This window comes from Kwoniella europaea, chromosome 3 (genome assembly GCF_036810445.1).
Source record: "Kwoniella europaea PYCC6329 chromosome 3, complete sequence".
Classification (NCBI taxonomy): domain Eukaryota; kingdom Fungi; phylum Basidiomycota; class Tremellomycetes; order Tremellales; family Cryptococcaceae; genus Kwoniella; species Kwoniella europaea.
In genome coordinates, this window is record NC_089489.1 from 1,729,217 (window position 1) to 1,749,152 (window position 19,936).

Here is a 19,936-nt window from a genome sequence, read left to right on the forward strand (position 1 = left end):
CACTCATGGGTGTCTACGAATGAAACAAATGATGTTGAAATTTTCGTTCAAATCTATATACAACTGGCTCAAATCTCGTTTCTCGTGAAATATCGTAACATTTTCTTCTTTTCTATTGATCTTTTGAAATTTTCTTCTCTTCGTTGCCAATCATTCCCCCTTCATTGGGAGGTCACTCTATTCTTCTCGTGACGCATCCTCCGACCCATCCACCAAAACCGATTGACCCTCCTAATCCTCACCATCTCCACCAACAGCAAACAACCTCATAAGATCCCTTACACTCAATCTACCTAACCTTCCAGCAGCACCTTCGCCCATCGCACCGTCCGATAGCGCTTGCTTCTCTTCTTGCAGCTTCATAATTCGTTGCTCGACAGTATTTTCAATGACCAGTCTATGCACATGAACATCTTTATCTTGACCAATTCGATGAGCTCGATCAACAGCTTGGTTCTCTGTGGCGGCATTCCATGCTAAATCCATGCAAATCACCTATAACCTGTCATCAGCAGATGTATAGCATTCACAAACAGAAATATGTGGAAAAGGACATGAATGACCCGTGGATGTAATTCATAAGATGAGGTTGACTTACATGATTGGCAGCACAGAGGTTCAATCCCACTCCACCACATTTTAGCGACATCAAAATGACTTTGGGAGAGTTGGGTTTATCCTTGAGTGATTCTCCGAAATCTTTCAACACTTTTTCTCGCTCATCCTGTTTCATACTTCCAATATATCTAACGTGGTTGATACCTTTGCGAGTGAGGAATAAAGAACAGAGTTCGATGAATTGGACGAATTGAGAGAAGACGATGATCTTGTCAGTGGGACCCTTTTTGTTGATTTCATCGATAAGATCACTATCAGATGATGATGAAAGCTGAATCAGTTTAGAGCACATGAGGGCGATAGTCAACGAAGCTTACCCAAGTTTCTTCATCTTCGTAGAAGGAGGGACATCCTCCATGGCCAAATCACCAGCAACATCTGCAAGGGGATCTTCACCTTCACGTTTCTCCACGGTCTTCTTCTTCTTTACAAGTCTAGGTTTGACATCGCCAGTCTACCCATAAGGTATTAGTTTAGCTCGTTTCAACACGAACTGCATGATGGGTGCAAGAACTCACAGCCTTTCTTTTCCCTTTCCTATCTCCCTCCTCATATTCCTCTTCTTCCTCGTTATGCTCCAACTTCGCATCGATATCATCGTCAACTCCATCTTCCTCAGCCATATCACTCTCTTCATCCTCCTTATCATGTTCCATGAACGCTTCGGCTCTAAAAACTCGACCTCTTTCGATGGGCCCTCGACATAACGGACAAGCCCTTCGACCAGCATGTATATCGGCATCAGCCAGATCTGCATTGTTCGCGGCGCTGTTGAAGACATCCTGTAGACATGGTGCGCAGAAAGAATGAAGACATGGGGTGATTCGTTCGTCGGTGAAAACGTCGGAACAGATGGGACATTCTTCTTCTCGCGACGCCTCAGTGTCGTCAGATGCAGCATCGTTAATCTTGGCTTGTCGTTCCGCCAATTTCTTCTTCATCTGTTCAACCACTTCGTCGCCCAAGAGTGTTTTGGCCCTAGCGACTTCAGCGATATCATCGGTCTTCACAGCATCGACACCGGATAGGAGATCTTCGTCGGACACGAGTACGTCTCCTTCATGGGCACCGTCGTTAGGATTTCGCCGAAGAAGCCAGGGATGACCTGCGACACGATGTTAGCTGTGTACCGCGCAATGATCAATCATCCAGCTTACAAGTGAGCTGTCGAAGCCTAAGAAGCATGACCAGAACGACGGAGTAGTGCTTCATGACGGTTCCTACGTGAAATCATATGTTAGCGTCAGTTTTCACATGGTAGAGGGAAACAACGGACCTTTCCTGAGATAAGAGTTGAATCGCACTTGGAATCTATTTTCAATAGCCGTATATATCTGTCTCTCGTCATTGGTGAAGCTGAGTTCAACCACGTTGGTATATTTAGGTTTCAGCTGAAGAAGCTTTTGACCATTGAGTTCGGAATCCTTATTCCTTCGAATACAGCAAGGTCGGATCAAAGCCTACAGACACAGTCAGCTTCCGAGGCGGTGCGAAAACCTTATTCAGCTCACCTGCATACGCTTGGTCGCGAGCTTGGGCTATGTCGTCATATGTCAGCAAATGGAGTCTGTCAAGAGCGTTGAAACTAAGCTTACTCGTCTTTTCTGAACTTGGGAGATATGGCCTCTGAAGTGTTCCCATTGCGCCGCAGGGGAAATGCTCAAGAAATGGAGATAAGGAAACATATCGTCTAACGTGTTGACGATAGGAGTACCCGTCAGACACCATCGAAGATGTGATTTGAGAGCCCAACAGGCTTTGGTAGCTCGAGTAGCTTTGTTTCGGATCTGTATAATACATTTACAATCCGATTATATTAGCTTGGGCCTTGAATCTGGAGGTATGCGAATAATCAGCTCACCTGATGCGCTTCATCAAGGATGACTCTCCACCAATGTACTTTGAACAGGGGACCTTGTTTCTTGATATTCCTGTAGTCTTCTTCATCATCGCTACCTGCCTTCTTGCGCTTCTCCTAGATGGAGAAGACCCACATCAGTTGATGCACTCGAGAAATGGACATAATTGTCCTCACTTTCGGTCCTGCTTCAGCAACCAGAGTTCCATAAGTGGTAAGGACTACATCATATTGCTTCAAGTTGTGTTTGCTCTTCACCCTCTTCGGCCCATGATATATCAAAACTCGGAGGAAGCCTGGAGTGGTTTTCGCTTCGATTTCGTTCTTCCACCTATTTAAGCGTTGTCAGTGGACTTCCTATAGTTGAGCGTTGATACGCTTACTGATGAAGAAGAGCGAGGGGTGCAATGATAAGTGTAGTTTTCACTTTCGGATCTTCGCTCTGATGACCAGCAATAGTGGCAATGGACTGAACAGTTTTTCCGAGACCCATAGCATCGGCATTAATACCACCCAGATATTTTTTATCCTTCTCTTTCTCGATCATGAAGTCGACTCCGAGGATCTGGAATTATTGTATGAGCTGAGCCAAGGTAAGCCGTGATAAGTAACTCACCTGATGAGCCATCAATTTGATCTTCAAATCTGGAAGACGGTCGTCCATACTGTTGAGACCAAGTCGATTGAGCGATTCTTCGACAGTTGTATCCTCGATGAAATCTTTGAGGTTCTCGTCAAAGAAGGAATGAAGGCTGATATCACTTTCATCAGCACATGAGATCAACATTTAGCAGGCTAAGACATACCCTTCTTCAGTCCTTGGTCGATCAAATTCCTCCATTCTACCATAGATATCTCTCATCGACATATCATCATCATCATCTCCCGCGGCATACATTCCATGAAGAGGGTAAGGTCCACCTAGTCCTGGTGCAGGAGGAGGCCCAGCATTCCATGCTCCAGGCATGTCAACACCTGCATAACCATTGTGCTGCCCGTTCATTACGGCGTTCAGACCAGGTTGACTGGATGGTCCAGCTGCAGCGTTGGATATTGGTTGGTTGACAAGCGATGGTGATCCTCTATATTTGAGTTGGGGCAAGAGAGTAAGTAAAGATGGGGAAGGTGGGAAGTATTCTCGTCGGACATCTCGGTTGACCATGAGAATAGCCAAGACCCTTAATCGACCGTTGACTAAAAGGGAAAGTTCCGGCTTGACGATACATTGGGCTCTACGAGATCACGTCAGCTCCACATGAAAGATCAATGGCTCAGAAGGGTTGTGATAACATAGCGTGGAGACTCACTGGACTTCAGGAGAACGAAGGTATTTCGCTTCCAGATCATAGTAGGCGATGTTAGCACCATTTGGGTGAGGTTGCACAATCGGAGGAATGGCTATATTGGATCATCAGCATATCAGTATAAGAGCATATCCCAAGAATAGCACACTCACCATTTTGGTTAGGTAATGCTGGATTCGAATTGCCACTAGCAGGGGTAGGTTTCTTCTCCTTCTCTTCTTCCAACATCATCTTTATCTTCTCCTCCGAAGACAGCGCCTGAACTTGATTGGGTTCGGAGTTCGTCTCCTTGTTCTTTCCCTTATCTCTACTTGAGCTCTTAGAGATGTTGCTCAAAAAATTATTGAATGTCTTCTGTTTCTCCCCGATACTAGACCCACTATCATCTCTTACCATCTCGATCCCACCTTCGACTTCGCTTTCAGTCTTGGGCTTTCTATTAGTTTGAGAGAGGGTGAAGATCGGGGCGAGTGGGATCCGGTTAGATGAAGCGGTACGAGCGACGGCTTTACCCTTGCCTCTATCTCTAACCACCACATCCTCCTCGTCGTCGGAATCGGAAAGTAAGATCGGGTTATCTTTGTTAGTGACTTTTCTGTATTCATCGGGTATCTCATCTTCGGATAAGGGAATCACACCATCGTCATCTGAATCTTCCGCCAATTCGTCGAATTCGTTCTCGTCATCCGATGCGGGAGAGGATCCCGATGATATGCTGATCACGTCGATGGGGAGCGAACGACTGGGTCGAGTAGGTGAGGAGGTGGACGACAAGCTAGGTTTTTTGTCGTTGTTGTCAATTGACCGGTTGGTTGGACTTGTGGAGGGTTTCGGTCGACCCAACATGCTGTAAGGAGATGGAGTGGAAGACGAGGGACCGGCAAGAGGGAGGTTATCCAGGATTGAGGATCTCGATGAACCCGGTTGGGAAGGTTTTGTGGTTCCCGAAGAAGAAGGGGGGTATTCGAAAGGATTAGGAGGTCTCGAAGAAAGAGAAGAAGAAGAGAAAGAGTTTGGATTTCGTTGTTTATTTAAACCCTTTGCGATGCGTTGGTTGAGTCAACTTGACGTGCCATCATCACAAATCAAAAGAATGACTCACCAGTTTCTCACAACGAACAGACCTCGCTCTTATATGATTGGCTTCGTGACAATGGTCCTACGTAAGCCATCAGTGGGATCAGCAAAGCAAGTCGTACCATACATGAGACACAATAGATGATGATTTGACTAACCTGATAGTTGGAGAGACTTCCAAACCCATCTTGTCTCCCTCCATCTGGCTTATCAGGATCAGCAGCGAGGATGATATCTTGCCAGCAGAGATCTTCCATGCCTATGTCAACAGCCAGCGTTCAATGTCAGCATACAATCTGACATTAGTCGATACGAGAGCATAGTTGGACGCGACATCATCGATGGACTCTCGTAGTACTGAAACTACATGAGTAGACTCATGTGTCTATAGTTCACTCACATGTGATTACTCCAAAACCATTCCCTCCTATATCACTATTCTTCTTCCTCGGATCCGCCAACTCAATGATGAAATTGGTATCATTCGGGAACCGTTCTACATGTTTTTTGAAGGCTGACAGGTAGAATGGAGGTGTGGGCTAAGATCATATCAGACAATAGGATTTATCAATACGCAGTCCCAAATAGCAAGAAGAAGGAAGGAATGAACAGCAACACATATAGGTTATATTGTGCCTTTGGTTGCGATATGATATGCATCGCTCTATTGGGACCGATAAGAAGAGGGATGATCAACCCACCTTGTCAGGCTCTTCATCCAAGCCCAGAGTCTTCCTCGCATACTCCTCAATAGTATTATCACCCAGCGCCGACATCCTATCGTTCCTTTCCTTTCCTCCGACGATCCAAGTGATTTATTGGGAAATCAAGATATTTTGCCTCTGTCTCCCGGTGAAGAATATCAAGTCCGTCAGGTGTCGGCAAGCAGGAAAGTCGGATCGTAACAAGAAAGAAGTTGGACGAGGTGTTGAAATGAAATCAATTTTCCTTTGGTTTCTCGAGACGCGACTGGTAATGTCCAACTTGGGTGATATGTGGGGTATCCAGATAAAAATACGACTACGAGTATGCATCAAATCTTTTGATATTCCTTCTTGCCCATTCATGTGCATGCGAGATACTGTTCGATGATCATACAGGTGATAGTGATGACAACAGGATGTATATCACATATCAATGCAAGAATGCGTATAGTATGAATGTTATGCAATGCAACTAGATATGTATGTACAAGATAATTAATTAACTTGATCTACTCATCATCACTATCCCCTTCATCATCTTCATCTTCACTTTCTTCAGCTTCCAAATCCAATAGTCCCTCATCATCATCCGATTCCAAAACATCTTCTTCACTCTCCTCCTCGTCATCTTCATCCTCTTCGTCATCTTCTTCATCGGAAGATTCGTCGTCAGAGCCAGCAAGCATATTGATATCTTCAATTTCACCTTCTTCACCCATTTCGATAGGTACATCATCCTCATCATCACTTTCACCTTCAATATATACCTGACCTTCACCTCCTTTCTGACCGCCGTTCAAAGCTGATTGTGAAGCTGCTTCGGCTGCTAATCTGCGCATCTGGATTTGAGCCAAAGCCAAGTCTAGTCGACCAGATAAAGTCGAGAGCGGTTGATAGGTCTCTAATCGAGTTTGCAGTAACTTCGATAACGTAGCAAGATGTAATGGTAGTGAGGGCATCTGGATGCGCAAATATCAGCTTCTGAGGATCATATGCAACGGGGCTGACTGATACTCACCGTCATGAGCAATGCCCCTCTTTCCACCAAAACACCTTTGACCCATTCAACCGTACCTCTACCCTGCTGTTCATTCTGTACTGAACCTCGGCCACCACCACGTTTGTTCACAGATTTACCTTGACCTAATCGTTCGACACAAGCTTTGAGTAAAGGTAAAGCGAGTTGAGCTGGCATCTTCCGTATGGTATTCCGTATCAAGGTGGGGTTTCGATGAGAGAGACAGAGTGTGAGAAGCGCAGGATCGGAGGTATGCAAAGCTTGGACCAATACTCGAGTAAGAGAGGCGGCATTGACAGGACCATCGAAAGTGACTTCAACTGAACTTTTGGCCTTTGCGGCAGATGCTTCGGGCTCAGCTCCGACTGAAGCAGTGCCGTTCGGTATGGCGAGCATTCGTTCGCCCAGAGAAAGATCCGCCATATCGACGTCAGTTGGTAGTTTAGATGCTGGTTCGTCGGTGTCGGCTGCGGGAGCCTCAGTGACATTTGCAGGTGCAGTGAATCGCTGTATAGGCAGTGTCTAAGAGGGCAATGTCAGCAGATATCAAGGCATTCATAATCAATTAGCTCACTGTTGATGAACTGGCATCTCCGACCAAATCCTGTGCATCGCATTTGACCACCGTCGAAAGTCTGAGACCACCTTCAGGTAGCTCGTAGACCGCTCGATGCCACTTGATTCTTCCACCACCGGTCATCCGACCACACACGAGAGCACCTGGTGCACCTTCATTGCCAGCAGCGAAAGCCACTCGACAAAGTTTTGACGTTCGTTCGTCTTTACCTTCGACGAGTTTGACAGTACTTGGCTTTGAATCGGATTTTGGACGAGAGAAGTCTAACTCGCCTGGGAGATGGAACAGTGATATCTCGCCTGATGCATGTAAGACCGATAATAAGCTTGAGGAGGTTGAGAGGGAATGGGCGGAGGATAATGTTGGTGAGGCGTATCGATATGATAACTTAGGGGGTGTTTGAGGGGAGAGTATTGTATATTGAGATATCGTGCGATCATCTTCCGATACCACCAAGAAGGACGAGCCTTGCTCTGAGGTGGGAAGAGGCAATATGGAGCTGATGGAAGTGGTGGATGCAGGGAGAGGAGCAGACGAGTATGAAATCTTTGTGGATGAGAGGTCGAGGTGCAGTACCACCACTGAGAGAGTACCGACGAGGACTTGCAGTTCCTCGGGGGTTGATGAAGGCAATATGGCCAGAGCCGAAGGGGAAGTAGAAGATGAGGGAAGAGTGAAAGTGTGTGAAACACTGGAAGCCTCGGCAGATAACACCAAGATAGATGAAGAGGTAGCGAAGATGATACCATGTTCGCCTGACCAGGCCGCAGTAGCTGGCTGAGGTAGATCGATTGTCCGTATTATTTCTCCTTTGGAAGGTGAAAAGACTGCCAGCTGACCCTTAGCTGAGGTGACGAGGATCACTTCCTCATCGCCAGTGTCGGTAGGACCGGACTTTCGACGTTTCTTCTTTTTGCTCGCAGCATCGGAAGAGGGTATACTAGTCCAAGTGACGGTCGTGGCTTTACTTGCGCCAGCGACTTCCCATTCGGAAATGACTCTATCAGTGGCGACGTCCCATACTTGGATTTTGTCGGCTGAACCGAGAACGGGTGATGCTAGAGCGAAGAGTGTACGTGAAGGGTTGAAGGCAGAAACGGAGGATGAGGGAGGAGGGGAATGAGCGATTGGCTGCTGAGAGTGTTTGGGTCTCGACGGACCAGCAACGGGCTGTCGTGAGGGAGCCATTGCGAGATAGCGTTCTGACGTAGAAGTTTGTTCCGTCAGCATTGCTGCCACAATTTGCACTTTGTAAGAAACAGGTAACAAGCAATAATGAGTCAGATTGGGTGCCCGGATAAAATGGGTTTCGGGCCTTTACACCAGTTTTTTTATATGTAAGAAGACCGTCGTGTGTGATCATCATTTATAGTGGAGGATGGACGAGTATGTAGAATGGATAGATTGACATATCAAATGAGCTGAGAGAGGAGTATACGACTTACATTTAGCTTGTGCTCAGACAAGACTGGCGGACGAAAACCGATGAAAATTTTCGTTTCGAATATCACTGTCATAGATGACCAATCACATATCAGCCAACATATCTTTCAATCGTTTCTTGGATGAGGTTCCAGAAGTATGACAAGAATCAGTAAATTAAAACAGCCATGTTTTATCAGCAAATTACCCGTCTCCTCGCCTGTATCGCTACAGGCGAGTTGACGAGCGTGCTCAGGCGGTAATTCCCATATGGGACATCATGTAAGAGGTTGAAGGTAAAATAAGGGAAATTGGGCAGTGGATGAAACGTTGAGAAGACAAGAAAAAACGAGAGGAATACAAGAAGCGAAACTCACCTTCTGAGTTGGGTGATATGTTATAAAGGGGATAGCGCGAAGCTCTCAACCCTATTTGTTGTATATCTACAATATCGTCAGCACCGTACAGAGCAAGCGCAGAGACAAGGTAGCGATATGAAAGAACAGTTCAGATTTGTGCGTTTATGGGTCTTGGGCATTTCGCCTAACAGACTCTAGTTTGAAAATTGAACACGAAGTCATCGTTGAAAGGGCAGGAAGTATCGAAAGCGGAAGGGGGGCAAGAAGACAACGCGGGCTACAAGAGGATGAGAAGCAGGACACTCACGTATATGTGGTAGATGCTCGACTTGCGAGACTTATGATGTGTATGTATGATTGCTAGATATGGATGTAAATTGTAAGAGAGAATAGAAGGGGGGGATTGATGAAATCCCAAATCCAAAATTCTTCGTTGGGTTTAGGTGAATTTGGTGAGATGGAGTGTGTCACCTGAATATCTTTTGATTTCCATTTTACGCATTTTATCCCAGAAAAGTTGAATTCTCTCAAGTGGCCACTATCCGTTCCTGACTTCTCTCGTGCATCAGCAACAATTTTACGAACGAAATATTTTCTGATATCCCGTCTATCTTGATATTTGTTTACAGAAGGTATACATATATATTCGACTAATACTCATCAATCATGTCAGCGGTATCACCACCCCGAGACGATAGTCTCAAATCGGCCAAAAAACGAAAACGACCGTCTAACTCTACCACTGCCATCGAGAAGGGAGATGTACCTCAACCAGTGACAGACGCAGACTCGACCATGGCTGAAGCTACCTCATCCAAGGTCACTCTCGACGGAGGAGTAGACGGAGCGAGAAACGTTCCCGGACAAACATATGAAAGGGTCCCATTCTCTACTTTGAACCTTTCAAATCCAACTATGAATGCTATCCAACGTATTGGGTTCGAGACGATGACCGAAGTTCAAGCTAGAACTATACCTCCTCTTTTGGCTGGTAAAGATGTTTTGGGTGCTGCTAGAACTGGATCTGGTAAGACGATGGCTTTTTTGGTTCCCAGTGTGGAATTGTTGAGTACATTGAGGTTCAAACCTGTTAATGGTGAGTTAACAATCGCTCATCAGACCAGCCTGGGAGTATGTAGTAAAAACGCTAATTGTTCGATACATTGTCGTAGGAACTGGTGTGATCATCATTTCGCCAACTCGAGAACTTGCTCTTCAGATATTCGGAGTCGCTAAAGAACTCATGCAAGGTCATTCTCAGACATTTGGCGTGTTGATGGGTGGTGCGAATAGAAAGGCAGAAGCGGACAAGTTGGTCAAAGGTGTAAACTTGATCGTGGCTACACCAGGTAGATTACTCGACCACTTACAGGTTAGTAGACCACAGGTTTCTTCTATGGTAAATGGGGAGTATAGGACTGATGGATTGTTGTGTTTGTAGAACACCAAAGGATTCGTGTTCAAGAACCTCAAAGCTTTGGTCATTGACGAAGCTGATAGGATTTTGGAGATTGGATTCGAGGAAGAGATGAAGCAGATCATCAAGCTGTTGCCATCTGGTAAGTCATCCTATCATATCTTTGGGTTTGTTTCCACTATTCTCATCGATGCTTCATCCTCGCCATACCTTGCAAGCTGGACTCTGATATACTCCCTTCCGATGTTTAGAAAACCGTCAATCAATGCTATTCTCAGCCACTCAAACAACAAAAGTTACCGACCTTGCGCGTATCTCCCTTCGACCAGGTCCATTATACATCAACGTAGACGAGGAGAAACAAGCCTCGACAGTAGACATGTTAGAACAAGGTTACGTAGTCTGTGAATCCGACAAGAGGTTCATGCTATTGTTCACATTCTTAAGGAAGAATTTGAAAAAGAAAGTCATCGTCTTCTTTTCAAGTTGTAATTCAGTCAACTACCATGCGGAATTATTGAATTACATTGATGTTCCTGTGTTGGATCTACATGTGAGTAACACTACCTTTTACACAATCATCAATCAAATCATTTCTCCTATAATGGTTATCAGATCTCTCGTGCTAATTTTTAGGGGTTTATAGGGTAAGCAAAAACAACAAAAACGGACCAACACATTCTTCGAATTCTGCAATGCCCCCTCAGGTATATTGCTTTGTACGGACGTAGCTGCAAGAGGTCTCGATATACCAAAAGTAGATTGGATCATCCAGTTTGACCCACCTGATGATCCAAGGGATTATATCCATAGAGTAGGAAGAACTGCCAGAGCAGGCAAAACCGGGAAATCATTATTGTTCCTATTACCTTCGGAATTGGGTTTCTTGAGGTTTTTGAAAGTTGCCAAAGTCCCTTTGAACGAATATCAATTCCCTCAAAAGAAGATCGCGGATGTTCAGAAACAGGTCAGTGATATTTTACCATAATCATAAACATCTCTTTTTCGATATAATATCAGAAGGAATAAAGAGTACTTGATATATGCTAACATGTTGTTATGTTATTTGCAGCTCGAAAACCTCATATCCAAGAATCATTACTTGAATACCTCCGCAAGAGACGGCTACAGATCATACCTCCAATCATACGCTTCGTACTCCCTCAAGAAGATATTCGATGTGAATAAATTAGATTTAGCTAAAGTAGGTAAAGCATTTGGATTCAGTGTTCCTCCCAAAGTAAACATCTCAGTCGGTACGGCTAAAGCAAAGAAGGAAAGAAATGACGACAGTGATGAAGAAGATGATGGTGTCCCAAAGAAAGCTTTCTATAGGAATAGGAAGAAGGGAAAATTCCAATCTTAGTTTGGATTTAGGTTGGGGTTCATCGTTAGTATGTATGTGTATATGGATTAATGCATTGATCAATTTTCACTTCGATGCGAGATATAGAGTGCAATCGGTCTCTCCTAATGTACATGGTGATGAGGACACCTTTATTCTCGTTAGACTTGTGCATGTCATAATTTTAGGACACATGATTTGACTAGATGATACAACATTATTGGAATATGATATGATAAATCGAACTTGAGCAATTTCCTAGACTTGCTTTGTATGACATTCCACTAATCCCTCTCCCTCTTCAATCCACCTCTATCACCTGGGACAGCTTGGTTCGGACATGTATTTGCGAAATGACCATATTGGTTGCATCTCTATGGGAGTGAGTGGTAACACAAAGTCAGTAAACTAACCTAGACAAAGTGGGGAGGGAACATTAGACTGGATGGTGGAGGAATGTGAAAATGAGGAGACAACAAAGAGATCGATGGCATATTCAGTGTGATCAATCAATGAAAAGTTAACTCACAAAACACAATACCGTACTTAGATCCTTGACCCAACCAGTTTTCTTCTCATACCCTGCCGGAGCGTTTTGTGGCACGTCCCTATTATCCCTATTATCAAATGATCTACCACCATGTCCACCATGTCCGCCATGTCCGTGACCATGTCCATCTCGATCTTCATTCCTCCTTGCATTACCAGACAAGAAACCACCTGCTCTCCATCCACTGAGAGAACCACCTTCGACCCATGCAGGCGCGGGTACAACCACAGCGTTAGGATCGTATTTGTATTCCCTCCATCGACCGTATCCCGCTGGTAATTGGGGTGGTGGACCGGTGAATTGAGTAGGGTCGGGAGGGATGGGGTTTATATATTCTTCAGGTTTAGGTCGGTCTGCTGGGGGACTGAAAGGAAAAATTATTGGCAGTCAGTAAATGATAATATCACATTGATGAATATTAGTATAAGTATGGGACAGCCGCCGGTTCATGGGAGTTTTACTCACTGTGATAGTTTACATTTCTCTCCATCAGGACAAAACCCACTCTGATAAGCTCCACACAACCTCTTCCTAATATGTTTTCTTGGACATTCCGGTCCCAATAAACAAAAACCTCTGTTATAATCTGGACATTCAACTCTTCTATCTCTAGGGTGAAAATACAAACATTCACCACCCAATTCACATTTCCCTTGTTTCACAAACATCACGCAGACAGGCATCGTACGTAGATTCCAATCATGTGTGTATTCGCAATTATCTCCCATCTTACATAGATTTCGGAGGTAATGTTTACACACTGTTAATTTCTTTTCCCGTTCTCTAGGGTGGGGAGGGAGAGGAGGTGGTGGTTGGAAATTTGCTGGAGAGGGATTGGTATGACGATAGGGACATTGTGAAGGTGGAAGGGGACATCCGAGAGGTGTTAGGGATAAAGGACATATCTGGGTATCTATATTTGATTGATACATGAAATTAGTATGTACTTGACAATCCTGTCCGATTTCTACGCTGTTTACAACAGACATTTTGAGACGATCATTACTCACCAGCATCAAGTTTATATCCTTTTTGAGTCTTTAGAAATCCCTCTATATCCAAGTTGACCTGATGGAAATCTGGTCGAACGAAATCTGCTGCTCTGCCCAAATGAGGGTCAAGAGGTGTTGACGAACTGGCTGCTGCGGCCATGGTGACAATTTCTAGCGATTCTTAAAGTATATCGAGCCACTCCTCCTACTGAGTCTGTACGATGGTAAGGATACTGTGTTGAATGTGATGATCCGTCAGATGACAAAAGGAGGCAGATAATATGATTGAAAGTAATGTTGTATATGTTCTCTGTTCGAAGGTTTGAGGATGTCCAGATGTCGGGGTTGAATTGCTGACTAAAGCCGGAATCAATTTCATCACCGTACGAAATGGGTTATACGGTGCTGACGAACCCCATTATGACCGCTTTCGGGGTACCTAAGCATGCATACAGACCAATTCGCAAAAGGGTATCTACATGATCAATCGTATGCACTGGCACTCTCAGAATCGACCGGAAAAGACAGCTTTATGAAATGTATTTAGCGATGATGAGAGTAACCGATTGAGTCACTGTACCCACTCTCAGAGCCACTTTACCCTACTCGTAAATAGTTGCCATTATACGGTAGATTAAAGATCATAAACGTCTTCCATACAACAGTATACTATGAATCGATGATACCGACAAATACAATTATACAAAAGCCATGACACAGTGGTAGATATACAATGTTGAGTGTTATTGGTAGACCCTAGAACCTAGATCTGAAAGTCATTTCTATAGGACTATCCGTAATTTTCCTTTCCCTCTTCACACCACCATTCTTACTATCAGGCGAATCACCAAACCAATGAGTCGTACCATCATGTTCGTTTGTCTGTTCACCTTCAAGTTTGTTCATATCTAAATAAGGTACTTTCATCCCACCTTTATAAGGTGGTGAGATTGGAAATGGTCTGTCATTTGAAGATGAATTATCTAACTTCTCAGGTGGCAAATCCGAATTCTTCTTGTGGCTTTTCTCAAATGTGGAATTATCTTCACTTGAAGAATCCATTGTCGTAAATGTATTTATCAAAGGTGATCTAGGTCTAGCCTTGTCTTTCATCAATGATCGAGGTGATAGTTCTCCGGTAGCAGTATTTGATCGAACCAAGCTTGGTGCTCTGGGTTTGTTGCGCTGATTACCTGTTGGAGGAGATGGCTGCTTGGCTTGATTGAGACTGATATTATGTGAAGGATTGGATCCGGCAACAGTTGTGGCTCTACCTAGATTGTTGGTCGAAGGTGTACGTGGTGATTTCTGGGTAGCAGGGGGTTGAGGATGTTGTCGAGGGAATGTAAGTTTCGGTGTACCTAGTTGATGATAATTCCGAAGTGTATCTGATATCTCTGATAGCTACAAGGTAATGAACGTTTATTATCAGCGAATTAAACTTGATAGTACATCTTGATGGTGGATTCATACATGGCAATCACTCACTCTATGCATGATGTCCTCCACACCCTTTTGTCTCTCTTCGATCTTGCTCTTCACTTTCTTCTCATCCTTCTTCCCATCCCCATCGACATTATCATCCTTATCAACTTGCCAAATACCATTTTCGCCCATTCCCAATCCCTCCAACTGCAAATGCATCTTACTCAACTGTTCCTGACCTTTCAGGACAACTTCTAAATACCCTCTGAGGTTCTTACTCATGTCCAAACCATCTTTCAATAAATTCGCATTAAATATCTCATATATCGGCTGATTACCCTGCTGCACCCCTGTAACGGTGGTATTACTATCTCCGCTGGGGATGGCAGAGGGTAAGAGACCATTTGAGTCGGTTGGAGGGGAAGTAGCTGATTGTGAATGGGAGTGATGGGGATGTCCAGGTGCAGATGTAGATCGGGTCATTGAGGGTCGAGCTTCCAGTGTCGATGGTGATGTAAGCGGTTGGATATGGTTGGAAACGTATTTATCATGTATGGAAACGGGAGGTATAAGATGTGGGTCATGAATGACATCTCTTTCTCTTCCTCTTTGAGAAGGTAGATCAACAGATGATTTGGGTAAAGAAGTATCATCACCAGGTAATAAGCTGAATGAATCGCTCGTCGTAGTTACACCTTCATCTTCCGCATGGTCTGTACCGGTGACTCGCTTTGATGATCCTGACATCCCGAAATCTCTAGCTAAGAGTGGTACCCTCGATCCACCACTGTTCATCAAGTTCATATCGTTATCGCCATGTTCGTGATCGCCTTCGCTCAACGCCGGTAAGCTATGCTTTGATCTACTTGATTGATGGGGTTGAAATGGGTATATAGGATTGGTTATACTGAACGGTGATCCTAGAGAATCACTTGCCAGCTGTCTATCTGCCGGGGGTGAACTTGGTATGGTGAGGGAAGTGGGTGAAGTGGGTGAACGAAGGTAATCGCTCTCGTGGATTGAAGATGAATTCACAGGCGGACTTGGACTTGGTGGATTGTTGTTGCTGTTATTTTGCGAGGAGCGACGTCGCGAGAGGGAATAGTATCCCAACATCGTTACTGAACCACGCTATCAATATGGACCAGACTATCAACATTCATACTACTTGCAGCTGATATGACTTGCACACCGGGATAGCTAGAGAGATCCCAAAACCAAACCACGAGGTAAGCACATGGACACCATCGTTGACCTCCGCCTCCACCTCCATCGCTCTTTCCACTCTGTATGCTTAAGTAAGCATACAAGCTTATTCAGCACCCAAAATGTCCAAATCGATCCACAACACACTCATTCCTCTACTGTGAGACCCCCCTTCAAAAGGTGGAGTAGGGCCAAGTAGGAGAAATCATAGTGGAGTAAATGCGAGAATTATCCGATCGACTGAACTGATGAAACTGTCACTGATCGCGATGGCCCTCTGAGAAAACATATAAATAGCTAACTGAATTCCCTTGAGATGGGTTGATTCCTCTTCCGACTGATCCTTGTAAAGTGAAACACAACACTGATTCACATTCCTCTTGTTGTTTTTACGTATATAATGACTGACGTTGGAGATAAAAGGCAGGAGGTCTTACCTACTGGCGATTCAGCTTTGACATTATGTCTTGGCACTGACCCATCAACCTCCACTCCGAAAGATGCTCAAACGACCTCCGCAAGTAATCAAGAGAAGAGCACTACGCCACGTCCGGACATCGCTGCCCAATCACGACCTCCAGCTGACAACGCAAATGCAGAGAAAGATCAAGTGGCAGTGCAGATGTCCGACAAAAGGAGGTGGGCATTATTAGCCCTTTTTAGCTTTTCCCTCGTTGTCGATCGTAAGTCGTTCTTATCTCTTGGTTAGTCCATGAATGGACTTACTGAAAATGTTTGTTATGTTATGTATGTAGAATGGGCATACTTTGGCTTCTTCTTATTCGTCCCTCAGATATCCTCCGAGTTCAACATCCCTACCTTCCAGCAATCATGGATTATCACTTCCTATCTAATCACATTCGGCGCTACCATCCTCTTATTCGGTCGTACTTCCGACCTTTACCCTCCATCAAGAGTATTCACCTACGGTTTCCTCGTTTTGGCCTTGATAAACTTGATCATATCATTCCTGCCCGAGCTATACTCGTATTTCGTCTTCAGAGCTTTATCGGGTATAGCAGGAGCGTCCCTCATCCCATCGGCATTCAAGTTGATCTCTGGTATATTTCCCAAAGAGAAACTTGGTAAAGCCCTTACAATCTATTCTGCCGCTGCACCTGTAGGAGGTGGGACTGGTGTCATTGTAGCTGGGGTGGTAGATCTGATACCTTATAAAAGTGGGCAGATGGCTTCTTGGAGGTGGTTCACTAGGATATTGGCGATATTGATATCCATACCAGCGATCGGGTCGATATGGTGGCTACCTAAGGAAATAGGATACAATGAAGAACAACCTACCAAGGAAAGCAGCAGAGAGAAATTCAAAAGATTGGATTTAGGTGGTTCATTCCTGTGAGTGAATCTTTCGTCCGTCGTCTTTGGTGATTCTCGACAATGCATCCGTCATTTTAGCTGATATCACCTCACTCGCAGTATCCTCGCTGCTGTCCTCCTATTAATCCTATCTTTAACAATGGGAGGCGATCACGGATTCGGCACAGCCTATTTCATCGCACCATTCATCATTTCCCTATTCCTCTTCCCCACTTTCCTATGGTACGAATCGAAACTTCCTGAAGGATATCCTTTACTTCCACCTAGAATATTCAAGATTACCAACGTATCTGTATTCCTATTCTTAGGATTGATCTTGTTCTCTTGGTGGCCTATCAACAGCTTTCCATTGGCTAATATCTATCTGACGTTCAGGGAAGAAAAAGGGATAATAGTAGGAGCTAGACTCATACCTCAACCTCTTACATCCGTAGTCGTCAGTTCGTTATTATCCAGATGGTCTTGGTTTACCCATCATCCACGATATGCCATAAGCGCAGGGATGATCCTGGCAATAGGTGGGTATGGACTATTCACTCAATCGGGTGATCAAGTTGGAAAGAATTATTGGAAGTTTATATTTCCATCTTCGATCTTTGGATCAGGTGGGGCTATATTGGTTTATTCAGCTACAAAGTAAGTCAACTACATATATAAATACTGTATCAATGTCAAAGCTAATAGTATGCTTCTCACAAACACAGTGTCGGTGTTATCACTGCTGTTCCACCTTCCATAGCAGGAATAGCCGGTGGCTTGTTACAAGTATCCTTCCAGGCTGGTTCAGCCCTTGCATTAGGTATTCAAGCGGGTTTACTCACCGTCCATCCCGGTTCTTTAGGCAATTTCAAAAATGTTCAAGCGTCATGGTATTTTGAGATGGGATGGTTGGGTCTGGGGTTGATAGTGTTTTTAGTTGGGTACAGGAATGTAAAGAAGTTATCGGAGGATGTAGAAGTGGGTCATTAGGGTACGATATATGAACAAACGGGCAGTCGGAATAGGATAAGTCAATTCGTTCATAGATCTATAGACAGACAGACAAATAGATAGATAGATAGATAGATAATTGAATAGACATGATGATGCATGGGGAGGTGAATAAGTTTCACTCGTACATATTTCACGAATGATGTTTCATCAACTTCTACAGTATCAACACACCCTTAGTTACACCATACAACACAACAGCACATCATAGCGAGAAACTCGACGGCGGATGTTGTTCAGGTATGACCACGTGTGACAATAACAATAAATAAATGATTCGAAGGTTTTCTTAGGGGGGGAGGGGGAGGTGAATCCCATGATGGTTGACGCGTCTGCTTGTCACAAGATCAGCGATTCCACAGCTTATGTAATTGATACTTCAGCCACGCTCAGCCTTTATCAAGTCATATCAAGAAAGACAACAGCTCACCTTAGTCCTTGACCTCACTGCTTAATCCCAATTTCATATCCCATACCTCTCTTTGGAGCTTATTCTTCTCTTCTTCTCCTCGATGTAGCTCCCCCTTATAAACTTCTCTGATACTCATAACTTGTTGCTGGTGATTCACCTCTGACTGGTGCATCTCCTCTGTCAAGCGGCGACTCGGATTTGAGATTCTTCAGCGTATTTTCTCAGTTTCATATTTGGACTCTCTAGCTCTGCGAATCTACTATCAGGAAGGTGAAATCCAGAAGAGTTTTCAGAGATCATGTTGAGGTCTGTGCTCTTAGGAGTTCCGAAAAGGCCCTATATAAATCAAGATACTTCTTAGTATTATCACCATGAAGATGGCCGTGCTAAGTGCAAAACTCACACAGTTTGTTGATCTATGTTCTACTTGTTGTTCCTTTTCATCCCCATGATTTCTCTCATCATTAAGGATATCACTTCCAAGAGTCGCTGTTCCTGACGACCCAGAGATGCCTTCACTTCCTTGCAGATCTTGAGTAGGCTTCATTCCCTTCTGAGGGAGCTGGGAGGCGTAATATCAGAAGGTTGAATGGATGGAGATTCTTTAACTCCCCATATATGGAACGGGTCAATACGGATCGAATAGGTAGAAGAGGAACTTGATCGATCAGGAAGTGGTCGGAATTGATCCAGGTCCAACATGCCTCTATTCATATCAGCTCGGTCTTTCTTGCTCTTGTCCAACAAGGCTCGTGTCTCTGCTAGGGTGGAATGCAGTTGTTGATTCTGCATTTGCTGGTCTTCCAGTAGATGTTCAAGCTCAGTAGACCGATCGTGATGGATCCCCTTGCCCGTCACCTTTCTCACATTCTCAAACAAGTAGATCCCTTCTGACCTTCTCGTTCTCTTGTCTTCCAAAAGAGTATATATAATGATATCTATAATGTATACTCATCGAAAACTAAAGTTCTTGTGATACTTTATCTCAATCACAGTCGAACAGTTAACGCAGCATGAGTCGACAAACTTCTTCTTCGACGAGCAAGCTCTCGTCCCAAGAAAGTACCGCTTTCAAACGTAAGTCTCTCCAGCTGTTCTTCTTACCATATTGACTTGTTGATATCGAAAGAACGTCTTTTATCTCTATACCTGACATAGTAATTAAGGTCCAAAAAATGTTGGATCGAACAGCAGATACTCTCGATGCAGTGTCTGACTACTGCGATATCGCTTCGTTCAACAGGGCTAGAATGAAGAGTGTCGAAGTGATATCTTACGATCACCTAGTCCATCAATTATGCGGGACTTTGAATCTGATCGAGCGATC

At 44.3% G+C, this 19,936-nt stretch overlaps 7 protein-coding genes across 7 annotated transcripts; 2 read left to right on the top strand and 5 right to left on the bottom strand.

The window, feature by feature from the left end:
- Nucleotides 1–231: 231 nt before the first annotated feature.
- On the bottom strand, nt 232–5,633 carry V865_008500 (uncharacterized protein; the record flags this gene model as incomplete). Its single annotated transcript, XM_066232235.1, has 19 exons — nt 232–495; nt 599–869; nt 936–1,072; nt 1,137–1,723; nt 1,776–1,838; nt 1,895–2,078; nt 2,130–2,156; nt 2,214–2,405; nt 2,480–2,593; nt 2,654–2,807; nt 2,860–3,041; nt 3,093–3,228; nt 3,283–3,708; nt 3,784–3,874; nt 3,933–4,818; nt 4,883–4,939; nt 5,016–5,116; nt 5,258–5,396; nt 5,559–5,633. 19 exons carry the CDS (start codon nt 5,631–5,633, stop codon nt 232–234), a joined length of 4,086 nt encoding a protein of 1,361 aa, XP_066088332.1.
- A 437-nt stretch (nt 5,634–6,070) lies between these two features.
- On the bottom strand, nt 6,071–8,344 carry V865_008501 (uncharacterized protein; the record flags this gene model as incomplete). The annotated part of the gene is made up of 3 exons (XM_066232236.1): nt 6,071–6,520; nt 6,580–7,101; nt 7,154–8,344. The coding sequence occupies 3 exons, from the start codon at nt 8,342–8,344 to the stop codon at nt 6,071–6,073; spliced, it is 2,163 nt and encodes a 720-aa protein (XP_066088333.1).
- Nucleotides 8,345–9,603: 1,259 nt separating this feature from the next.
- On the top strand, nt 9,604–11,720 carry V865_008502 (ATP-dependent RNA helicase HAS1; the record flags this gene model as incomplete). The annotated part of the gene is made up of 6 exons (XM_066232237.1): nt 9,604–10,033; nt 10,110–10,309; nt 10,379–10,496; nt 10,606–10,907; nt 11,001–11,321; nt 11,427–11,720. 6 exons carry the CDS (start codon nt 9,604–9,606, stop codon nt 11,718–11,720), a joined length of 1,665 nt encoding a protein of 554 aa, XP_066088334.1.
- A 263-nt stretch (nt 11,721–11,983) lies between these two features.
- V865_008503 (mRNA 3'-end-processing protein YTH1) lies at nt 11,984–13,401 on the bottom strand (the record flags this gene model as incomplete). Its single annotated transcript, XM_066232238.1, has 4 exons — nt 11,984–12,073; nt 12,229–12,613; nt 12,715–13,162; nt 13,260–13,401. 4 exons carry the CDS (start codon nt 13,399–13,401, stop codon nt 11,984–11,986), a joined length of 1,065 nt encoding a protein of 354 aa, XP_066088335.1.
- Nucleotides 13,402–13,997: 596 nt separating this feature from the next.
- Nucleotides 13,998–15,782, bottom strand: V865_008504 (uncharacterized protein; the record flags this gene model as incomplete). Its single annotated transcript, XM_066232239.1, has 2 exons — nt 13,998–14,645; nt 14,730–15,782. 2 exons carry the CDS (start codon nt 15,780–15,782, stop codon nt 13,998–14,000), a joined length of 1,701 nt encoding a protein of 566 aa, XP_066088336.1.
- Nucleotides 15,783–16,272: 490 nt separating this feature from the next.
- Nucleotides 16,273–18,176, top strand: V865_008505 (uncharacterized protein; the record flags this gene model as incomplete). Its single annotated transcript, XM_066232240.1, has 4 exons — nt 16,273–16,555; nt 16,628–17,225; nt 17,307–17,843; nt 17,912–18,176. 4 exons carry the CDS (start codon nt 16,273–16,275, stop codon nt 18,174–18,176), a joined length of 1,683 nt encoding a protein of 560 aa, XP_066088337.1.
- Nucleotides 18,177–18,789: 613 nt separating this feature from the next.
- On the bottom strand, nt 18,790–19,156 carry V865_008506 (uncharacterized protein; the record flags this gene model as incomplete). Its single annotated transcript, XM_066232241.1, has 2 exons — nt 18,790–18,945; nt 19,013–19,156. The coding sequence occupies 2 exons, from the start codon at nt 19,154–19,156 to the stop codon at nt 18,790–18,792; spliced, it is 300 nt and encodes a 99-aa protein (XP_066088338.1).
- Nucleotides 19,157–19,936: the final 780 nt, after the last annotated feature.